The following is a 12,500-nucleotide window of genomic DNA, read 5'->3' on the forward strand; positions in this document are numbered from 1 at the left end:
TATAGTAATATCATATAGTAATATCATATAGTAATATCATATAGTAACATCATATAGTAATATCATATAGTAACATCATATAGTAATATCATATAGTAATATCATATAGTAATATCATATAGTAATATCATATAGTAATATCATATAGTAATATCATATAGTAATATCATATAGTAATATCATATAGTAACCCTCAGTAACATCATATAGTAATATCATATAGTAACATCATATAGTAATATCATATAGTAACATCATATAGTAACCCTCAGTAATATCATATAGTAACATCATATAGTAATATCATATAGTAACATCATATAGTAATATCAGTATATAATATCATATAGTAACATCATATAGTAATATCATATAGTAATATCATACTAGTAATATCATATAGTAACATCATATAGTAACCCTCAGTAATATCATATAGTAATATCATATAGTAATATCATATAGTAACATCATATAGTAATATCATATAGTAATATCATATAGTAATATCATATAGTAATATCATATAGTAATATCATATAGTAATATCATATAGTAATATCATATAGTAACATCATATAGTAACCCTCAGTAATATCATATAGTAATATCATATAGTAATATCATATAGTAATATCATATAGTAATATCATATAGTAATATCATATAGTAACATCATATAGTAATATCATATAGTAATATCATATAGTAATATCATATAGTAATATCATATAGTAACAGTAATATCATCATATAGTAATATCAGTAACCCTCAGTAATATCATATAGTAATATCATATAGTAATATCATATAGTAATATCATATAGTAACCCTCAGTAATATCATATAGTAACCCTCATAAGTATCATATAGTAACCCTCAGTAATATCATATAGTAATATCATATAGTAATATCATATAGTAACATCATATAGTAATATCATATAGTAATATCATATAGTAATATCATATAGTAATATCATATAGTAATATCATATAGTAATATCATATAGTAATATCATATAGTAATATCATATAGTAACCCTCAGTAACATCATATAGTAATATCATATAGTAACCCTCAGTAATATCATATAGTAATATCATATAGTAACCCTCAGTAATATCATATAGTAATATCATATAGTAATATCATATAGTAATATCATATAGTAATATCATATAGTAACCCTCAGTAATATCATATAGTAATATCATATAGTAATATCATATAGTAATATCATATAGTAATATCATATAGTAATATCATATAGTAATATCATATAGTAATATCATATAGTAATATCATATAGTAACTCTCAGTAATATCATATAGTAACCCTCAGTAATATCATATAGTAATATCATATAGTAACCCTCAGTAATATCATATAGTAATATCATATAGTAATATCATATAGTCACCCTCAGTAATATCATATAGTAATATCATATAGTAATATCATATAGTAATATCATATAGTAATATCATATAGTAACCCTCAGTAATATCATATAGTAATATCATATAGTAATATCATATAGTAACCCTCAGTAATATCATATAGTAATATCATATAGTAATATCATATAGTCACCCTCAGTAATATCATATAGTAATATCATATAGTAATATCATATAGTAATATCATATAGTAATATCATATAGTAATATCATATAGTAATATCATATATACCCTAGTAATATCATATAGTAATATCATAGTAATCAGTAACATCATATAGTAATATCATATAGTAACCATATAGTAACATCATATAGTAATATCATATAGTAATATCATCAGTAATATCATATAGTAATATCATATAGTAACCCTCAGTAATATCATATAGTAATATCATATAGTAATATCATATAGTAACCCTCAGTAAGTAATATCATATAGTAATATCATATAGTAATATCATCAGTAACATCATATAGTAATATCATATAGTAACCCTCAGTAATATCATATAGTAATATCATATAGTAATATCATATAGTAATATCATATAGTAATATCATATAGTAATATCATATAGTAATATCATATAGTAACCCTCAGTAATATCATATAGTAATATCATATAGTAACCCTCAGTAATATCATATAGTAATATCATATAGTAACCCTCAGTAACATCATATAGTAATATCATATAGTAACCCTCAGTAATATCATATAGTAATATCATATAGTAACCCTCAGTAATATCATATAGTAATATCATATAGTAACCCTCAGTAATATCATATAGTAATATCATATAGTAATAACATCATATAGTAATATCATATAGTCACCCTCAGTAATATCATATAGTAATATCATATAGTCACCCTCAGTAATATCATATAGTAACATCATATAGTAATATCATATAGTAATATCATATAGTCACCCTCAGTAATATCATATAGTAATATCATATAGTCACCCTCAGTAATATCATATAGTAACATCATATAGTAATATCATATAGTAACCCTCAGTAATATCATATAGTAACATCATATAGTAATATCATATAGTAACCCTCAGTAATATCATATAGTAATATCATATAGTAATATCATATAGTAATATCATATAGTAATATCATATAGTAATATCATATAGTAATATCATATAGTAATATCATAGTCACCCTCAGTAATATCATATAGTAAATCATATAGTAATATCATATAGTAATATCATATAGTAACCCTCAGTAATATCATATAGTAACCCTCAGTAATATCATACAGTAATATCATATAGTAATATCATATAGTAACATCATATAGTAACCCTCAGTAATATCATATAGTAATATCATATAGTAACCCTCAGTAATATCATATAGTAATATCATATAGTAATATCATATAGTAATATCATATAGTAATATCATATAGTAATATCATATAGTAACATCATATAGTAATATCATATAGTAATATCATATAGTAACCCTCAGTAATATCATATAGTAATATCATATAGTAATATCATATAGTAATATCATATAGTAATATCATATAGTAATATCATATAGTAATATCATATAGTAACCCTCAGTAATATCATATAGTAACCCTCAGTAATATCATATAGTAATATCATATAGTAATATCATATAGTAACCCTCAGTAATATCATATAGTAATATCATATAGTAACCCTCAGTAATATCATATAGTAATATCATATAGTAACCCTCAGTAATATCATATAGTAACCATCAGTAATATCATATAGTAATATCATATAGTAATATCATATAGTAATATCATATAGTAATATCATATAGTAACCCTCAGTAATATCATATAGTAATATCATATAGTAACCCTCAGTAACATCATATAGTAATATCATATAGTAATATCATATAGTAACCCTCAGTAATATCATATAGTAATATCATATAGTAATATCATATAGTAATATCATATAGTAATCCTCAGTAATATCATATAGTAATATCATATAGTAATATCATATAGTAATATCATATAGTAATATCATATAGTAATATCATATAGTAATATCACATAGTAATATCATATAGTAATATCATATAGTAATATCATATAGTAATATCATATAGTAATATCATATAGTAATATCATATAGTAATATCAGTAATATAATATCATATAGTAACCCTCAGTAATATCATATAGTAACCCTCAGTAATATTATATAGTAACCCTCAGTAATATCATATAGTAATATCATATAGTAATATCATATAGTAATATCATATAGTAATATCACATAGTAACCCTCAGTAACATATATAATGGTGATTGTCACACACATTACAACCAGTTATAATACTGTTATCCCTAATTCAGATGGATGATTGACTACCAGATGATTCCAGTAATAACACTGTTATCCCTAATTCAGATGGATGATTGACTACCAGATGATTCCAGTAATAACACTGTTATCCCTAATTCAGATGGATGATTGACTACCAGATGATTCCAGTAATAACACTGTTATCCCTAATTCAGATGGATGATTGACTACCAGATGATTCCAGTAATAACACTGTTATCCCTAATTCAGATGGATGATTGACTGCCAGATGATTCCAGTTATAACACTGTTATCCCTAATTCAGATGGATGATTGACTACCAGATGATGATCAGATGATGAACCATTAATTGGAGTGATACATGGTTCAGCCAGAGAGGTGGTTTTCTGACCTGTGTGGGCTTGTTACAGGTGATCCCTTGTATCTCCAGATAATTAAAGTTGTGTTCAACCTGAAAGAGAAGAATAAAACACATATAAACATGATCACAGTAGTGTTTCAGACCTGGCTGGTAAATACTACTCTGGGTGGATGAGGTACTGTCAGACCTGGCTGGATAATGGATGGATGAGATACTGTAGGAGGATAATGGATGGATGAGGTACTGTAAGAGGATAATGGATGGATGAGGTACTGTAGGAGGATAATGGATGGATGATAATGGATGGATGAGGTACTGTAGGAGGATAATGGATGGATGAGATACTGTAGGAGGATAATGGATGTACGAGGTACTGTAGGAGGATAATGGATGTATGATAATGGATGCATGAGGTACTGTAGGATGATAATGGATGGATGATAATGGATGCATGGGGTGCTGTCGGAGGATAATGGATGGATGATAATGGATGGATGAGGTACTGTAGGAGGATAATGGATACACCGTACTGTAGGAGGATAATGGACGAATGATACACTGCATGAAGATAATGGATGAATGATACTGTATTAGGATAATGGATGGATGAGGAACTATAGGAGGATAATGAAAGATCAGAATAGTGACTGAGGCTGCACCTCAAATGCCACCCTAGACCCATAGGGAATAGGGTGCCAATTGGTACACACATTCTAGCTTCGTTCTAAAATGAATGGACAGGGATCTTTTTCCAACCTGCCTCTGATCAAACACACCCCTCAGGTCATCATTTAAGTGTATGGCTTCAGAATAGAATCATACCATGAAGCATCTCAGAGTAACAAATGCTGATCTGGGATCAGTTTTAGATCACAATGAATAGGATTTTATGGGCAGTGGTACCTGATCCTGGATCAGCACTCTTAACTCTGAGACCCTTTATGAATATGGGTCTGAATGTAGAGTTCATGAACACACACGTGCATACCACATACCATACTGTGAATTAATACACACACACGTGCATACCACATACCATACTGTGAATTAATACACACACACGTGCATACCACATACCATACTGTGAATTAATACACACACACGTGCATACCACATACCATACTGTGAATTAATACACACACACGTGCATACCACATACCATACTGTGAATTAATACACACACACGTGCATACCACATACCATACTGTGAATTAATACACACACACGTGCATACCACATACCATACTGTGAATTAATACACACACACGTGCATACCACATACCATACTGTGAATTAATACACACACACGTGCATACCACATACCATACTGTGAATTAATACACACACACACACACCTGCATACCACATACCATACTGTGAATTAATACACACACACGTGCATACCACATACCATACTGTGAATTAATACACACACACGTGCATACCACATACCATACTGTGAATTAATACACACACGTGCATACCACATACCATACTGTGAATTAATACACACACACGTGCATACCACATACCATACTGTGAATTAATACACACACACGTGCATACCACATACCATACTGTGAATTAATACACACACACGTGCATACCACATACCATACTGTGAATTAATACACACACACGTGCATACCACATACCATACTGTGAATTAATACACACACACGTGCATACCACATACCATACTGTGAATTAATACACACACACGTGCATACCACATACCATACTGTGAATTAATACACACACACGTGCATACCACATACCATACTGTGAATTAATACACACACACACACACCTGCATACCACATACCATACTGTGAATTAATACACACACACGTGCATACCACATACCATACTGTGAATTAATACACACACACGTGCATACCACATACCATACTGTGAATTAATACACACACACGTGCATACCACATACCATACTGTGAATTAATACACACACACACACACCACATACCATACTGTGAATTAATACACACACACGTGCATACCACATACCATACTGTGAATTAATACACACACGTGCATACCACATACCATACTGTGAATTAATACACACACACCTGCATACCACATACCATACTGTGAATTAATACACACACACGTGCATACCACATACCATACTGTGAATTAATACACACACACACACCTGCATACCACATACCATACTGTGAATTAATACACACACACACACCTGCACACACGTGCATACCACATACCATACTGTGAATTAATACACACACACACACCTGCACACACGTGCATACCACATACCATACTGTGAATTAATACACACACACGTGCATACCACATACCATACTGTGAATTAATACACACACACGTGCATACCACATACCATACTGTGAATTAATACACACACACACACACCTGCATACCACATACCATACTGTGAATTAATACACACACACACACCTGCACACACGTGCATACCACATACCATACTGTGAATTAATACACACACACGTGCATACCACATACCATACTGTGAATTAATACACACACACGTGCATACCACATACCATACTGTGAATTAATACACACACACACACACCTGCATACCACATACCATACTGTGAATTAATACACACACATGCATACCACATACCATACTGTGAATTAATACACACACACACACACACACACACACGTGCATACATACATACTGTGAATTAACACACACACACACCTGCACACCACATACCATACTGTGAATTAACACACACACACACACATACCACATACCATACTGTGAATAATAACACACACACACACCTGCACACCACATACCATACTGTGAATTAATACACACACACACACACACACACACATAGACAAACAAACACACAACATCAAATCAAATGCTATTGGTCACATAGACATATTTGTGAATTAATACACACACACACACACACCTGGCACACCACATACCATATGTGAATTAATACACACACAATACACACACACATACACACAAACAAACTTCACACAAATCAAATCAAAAACAGAAATATTGGGATAGACATATTTAGCTGATCTGTATATGTGTCTATCTCTGTAAATGTGTCTATACATCTGTATATGTGTCTATACATCTGTATATGTGTAATACATCTGTATATGTGTCAATACATCAACAATGTCTACACATCTGTATATGTGTCTATACAGAATGTGTCTATACATCTGAAATATGAGACAAGTATATGTGTCTATAAATCTGTATATGTGTCTATACATCTGTATATGTGTCTATGACATCTGTATGTGTCTATACATCTGTATATGTGTCTATACATCTGTAGAATATGTGATGGGATACATCTATACATCTGTATATGTGTCTATACATCTGTATATGTGTCTATACATCTGTATATGTGTCTATACATCTGTATATGTGTCTATACATCTGTATATGTGATGGGATGTATAGACATTATGGACAGTATATTGATATAATATAGTATATAGTATATCTGTAGAATATGTGATGGGATGAATGGACATAATGAACAGTATGTGGTTAGAATATGTATATATATGTATATATGTATATATATGTATATATATATATATATATGTATATATATGTATATATGTATATATATGTATATAGTATATATATATATATGTATATATGTATAATATGTATATATGTATATATATATATATATGTATATATATATATATATATATATAGAATATATATATATATGTGATGTATAGACATTATGAACAGTATATTGATATAATATATAGCATATCTGTAGAATATGTGGATAGAATAGTATATGTGGAGCAATAGTTGAATAGGATGGCCTTGACTAGAATACAGTATATACAGTACATATGAAATGGGTAAAACACACACGCGCACACACACACACACACACACACACACACACACACACACACACACACACACACACACACACACACACACACACACACACACACACACACACACACACACACACACACACACACACACACACACACACACACACGTATATGCGCACACAGCCAGGAACCAGGCAGCATGGCCAGACTAATCCAGGCAGGTAGACAGACAGTGCTCCTGAGGCTTGGCAGTAGTTGTGGACAGAGAGAGGAGAGAGGCTCTGTCTGTCTGACCCTCAGGCTGACTGACACATTTCAACCAGCTGGTCCCTCCTGTGTCCTAGTTACTGTATTATAGAAGGCCTACTAGCCAGCTGGTCCCTCCTGTGTCCTAGTTACTGTATTCTAGAGGGCCTACTAGCCAGCTGGTCCCTCCTGTGTCATAGTTACTGTATTCTAGAAGGCCTACTAGCCAGCTGGTCCCTCCTGTGTCATAGTTACTGTATTCTAGAAGGCCTAATAGCCAGCTGGTCCCTCCTGTGTCATAGTTACTGTATTCTAGAAGGCTTACCAGACAGCTGGTCCCTTCTGTGTAATAGTTACTGTATTCTAGAAGGCCTACTAGCCAGCTGGTCCCTCCTATGTCATAGTTACTGTATTCCAGAAGGCCTACCAGCCAGCTGGACCCTCCTGTGTCATAGTTACTGTATTCTAGAAGGCCTACCAGCCAGCTGGTCCCTCCTGTGTCATAGTTACTGTATTCTAGAAGGCCTACTAGCCAGCTGGTCCCTCCTGTGTCATAGTTACTGTATTCTAGAAGGCCTACTAGCCAGCTGGTCCCTCCTGTGTCATAGTTACTGTATTCTAGAAGGCCTACCAGCCAGCTGGTCCCTCCTGTGTCATAGTTACTGTATTCTAGAAGACCAGCCAGCTGGTCCCTCCTGTGTCATAGTTACCAGGCCTACCAGCCAGCTGGACCCTCCTGTGTCATAGTTACTGTATTCCAGAAGGCCTACTAGCCAGCTGGTCCCTCTTGTGTCATAGTTACTGTATTCTAGAAGGCCTACCAGCCAACTGGTTCTTCCTGTGTCCTAGTTACTGTATTCCAGAAGGACTACCAGCCAGCTGGTCCCTCCTGTGTCATAGTTACTGTATTCCAGAAGGCCTACCAGCCAGCTGGACCCTCCTGTGTCATAGTTACTGTATTCCAGAAGGCCTACCAGCCAGCTGGTCCCTCCTGTGTCATAGTTACTGTATTCCAGAAGGCCTACTAGCCAGCTGGTTCTTCCTGTGTCATAGTTACTATATTCTAGAAGGCCTACTAGCCAGCTGGTCCCTCCTGTGTCATAGTTACTGTATTCCAGAAGGCCTACCAGCCAGCTGGACCCTCCTGTGTCATAGTTACTGTATTCCAGAAGGCCTACCAGCCAGCTGGTCCCTCCTGTGTCATAGTTACTGTATTCCAGAAGGCCTACTAGCCAGCTGGTTCTTCCTGTGTCATAGTTACTGTATTCCAGAAGGCCTACTAGCCAGCTGGTCCCTCCTGTGTCATAGTTACTGTATTGGTAGCCAGCTGGTCCCTCCTGTGTCATAGTTACTGTATTCCAGAAGGCCTACTAGCCAGCTGGTCCCTCCTGTGTCATAGTTACTGTATTCCAGAAGGCCTACTAGCCAGCTGGTCCCTCCTGTGTCAGTTACTGTATTCTTCCTGGTTCTTCCTGTGTCATAGTTACTGTATTCCAGAAGGCCTACCAGCCAGCTGGTCCCTCCTGTGTCATAGTTACTATATATCTATGAATCCCTTGTTCTCAGTCACGTTCACTCCTCTCCCTCACAGAGTCTACAAACACTGACAAACATGTCCACTGAGGAGTATCGAGGCCCGTCCCACTAGAGAATATCCCATTAGCAGTGTTGGATTAGATATAGTGAGGAAGAGGAAATGAGTGAAGAATGAAAGAGATCAGTCCATGTCTGAGCCAGCCAATAGCTGCAGCCTGCTGAGAGGTGCTGTCAGAAAGCAGAGGTGTGACTAATTGTATAATTCAGTCACTCGTTTATTATCCATCTGTCTCTCTGATATCTGTCCTGACAGTATTCTGTCTCTCTGATATCTGTCCTGACAGTATTCTGTCTCTCTGATATCTGTCCTGACAGTAGTCTGTCTCTGTGATATCTGTCCTGACAGTATTCTGTCTCTCTGATATCTGTCCTGACAGTATTCTGTCTCTCTGATATCTGTCCTGACAGTATTCTGTCTCTCTGATATCTGTCCTGACAGTATTCTGTCTCTCTGATATCTGTCCTGACAGTATTCTGTCTCTCTGATATCTGTCCTGACAGTATTCTGTCTCTCTGATATCTGTCCTGACAGTATTCTGTCTCTCTGATATCTGTCCTGACAGTATTCTGTCTCTCTGATATCTGTCCTGACAGTATTCTGTCTCTCTGATATCTGTCCTGACAGTATTCTGTCTCTCTGATATCTGTCCTGACAGTATTCTGTCTCTCTGATATCTGTCCTGACAGTATTCTGTCTCTGTGATATCTGTCCTGACAGTATTCTGTCTCTGTGATATCTGTCCTGACAGATATGACAGTAGTCTGTCTCTCTGATATCTGTCCTCAGTATATCTGATATCTGTCTCTCTGATATCTGTCCTGACAGTATTCTGTCTCTCTGATATCTGTCCTGACAGTATTCTGTCTCTCTGATATCTGTCCTGACAGTATTCTGTCTCTCTGATATCTGTCCTGACAGTATTCTGTCTCTCTGATATCTGTCCTGACAGTAGTCTGTCTCTCTGATATCTGTCCTGACAGTATTCTGTCTCTCTGATATCTGTCCTGACAGTATTCTGTCTCTGTGATATCTGTCTCTCTGATATCTGTCTCTCTGATATCTGTCCTGACAGTATTCTGTCTCTCTGATATCTGTCCTGACAGTATTCTGTCTGATATCTGTCCTGATATCTGTCTCTGTGATATCTCTGATATCTGTCTCTCTGATATCTGTCCTGACAGTATTCTGTCTCTCTGATATCTGTCCTGACAGTATTCTGTCTCTCTGATATCTGTCCTGACAGTATTCTGTCTCTCTGATATCTGTCCTGACAGTATTCTGTCTCTGTGATATCTGTCCTGACAGTATTCTGTCTCTCTGATATCTGTCCTGACAGTATTCTGTCTCTCTGATATCTGTCCTGACAGTATTCTGTCTCTGTGATATCTGTCTCTGATATCTGTCTCTCTGATATCTGTCCTGACAGTAGTCTGTCTCTCTGATATCTGTCTCTCTGATATCTGTCCTGACAGTATTCTGTCTCTGATATCTGTCCTGACAGTATTCTGTCTCTCTGATATCTGTCCTGACAGTATTCTGTCTCTCTGATATCCTGACAGTATTCTGTCTCTGTGATATCTGTCCTGACAGTATTCTGTCTCTCTGATATCTGTCCTGACAGTATTCTGTCTCTGTGATATCTGTCCTCAGTATCTGTCTCTCTGATATCTGTCCTGACAGTATTCTGTCTCTCTGATATCTGTCCTGACAGTATTCTGTCTCTCTGATATCTGTCCTGACAGTAGTCTGTCTCTCTGATATCTGTCCTGACAGTATTCTGTCTCTCTGATATCTGTCCTGACAGTAGTCTGTCTCTCTGATATCTGTCCTGACAGTATTCTGTCTCTCTGATATCTGTCCTGACAGTAGTCTGTCTCTCTGATATCTGTCCTGACAGTAGTCTGTCTCTCTGATATCTGTCCTGATATCAGTCTCTCTGATATCTGTCTCTCTGATATCTGTCCTGACAGTAGTCTGTCTCTCTGATATCTGTCCTGACAGTATTCTGTCTCTCTGATATCTGTCCTGACAGTATTCTGTCTCTCTGATATCTGTCCTGACAGTAGTCTGTCTCTCTGATATCTGTCTCTCTGATATCTGTCTCTCTGATATCTGTCTCTCTGATATCTGTCCTGATATCTGTCTCTCTGATATCTGTCCTGACAGTATTCTGTCTCTCTGATATCTGTCCTGACAGTATTCTGTCTCTGTGATATCTGTCCTGACAGTATTCTGTCTCCTGATATCTGTCCTGACAGTATTCTGTCTCTCTGATATCTGTCCTGACAGTAGTCTGTCTCTCTGATATCTGTCTCTCTGATATCTGATACCTCTCCTGACAGTATCTGTCTCTCTGATATCTGTCCTGACAGTATTCTGTCTCTCTGATATCTGTCCTGACAGTAGTCTGTCTCTTTGATATCTGTCCTGACAGTATTCTGTCTCTGTGATATCTGTCCTGACAGTATTCTGTCTCTCTGATATCTGTCCTGACAGTATTCTGTCTCTCTGATACCTGTCCTGACAGTAGTCTGTCTCTCTGATATCTGTCCTGACAGTATTCTGTCTCTCTGATATCTC

At 35.3% G+C, this 12,500-nt stretch overlaps 1 protein-coding gene across 1 annotated transcript in view; it reads right to left on the reverse strand.

Moving 5' to 3' along the window:
• The window catches only part of LOC124028466 (F-actin-uncapping protein LRRC16A-like), a gene marked incomplete at both ends in the record, with an annotated part of 33,884 nt that overhangs the window by 12,406 nt on the left and 8,978 nt on the right, over positions 1-12,500 (reverse strand). The window contains one exon of the mRNA XM_046340514.1: positions 4,217-4,276. Coding sequence (XP_046196470.1) covers positions 4,217-4,276 — 60 coding nt within the window. The remainder of the gene's footprint in view (positions 1-4,216; positions 4,277-12,500) is intronic.

The sequence above is a fragment of the Oncorhynchus gorbuscha genome, unplaced genomic scaffold (assembly GCF_021184085.1).
Source record: "Oncorhynchus gorbuscha isolate QuinsamMale2020 ecotype Even-year unplaced genomic scaffold, OgorEven_v1.0 Un_scaffold_4234, whole genome shotgun sequence".
Classification (NCBI taxonomy): domain Eukaryota; kingdom Metazoa; phylum Chordata; class Actinopteri; order Salmoniformes; family Salmonidae; genus Oncorhynchus; species Oncorhynchus gorbuscha.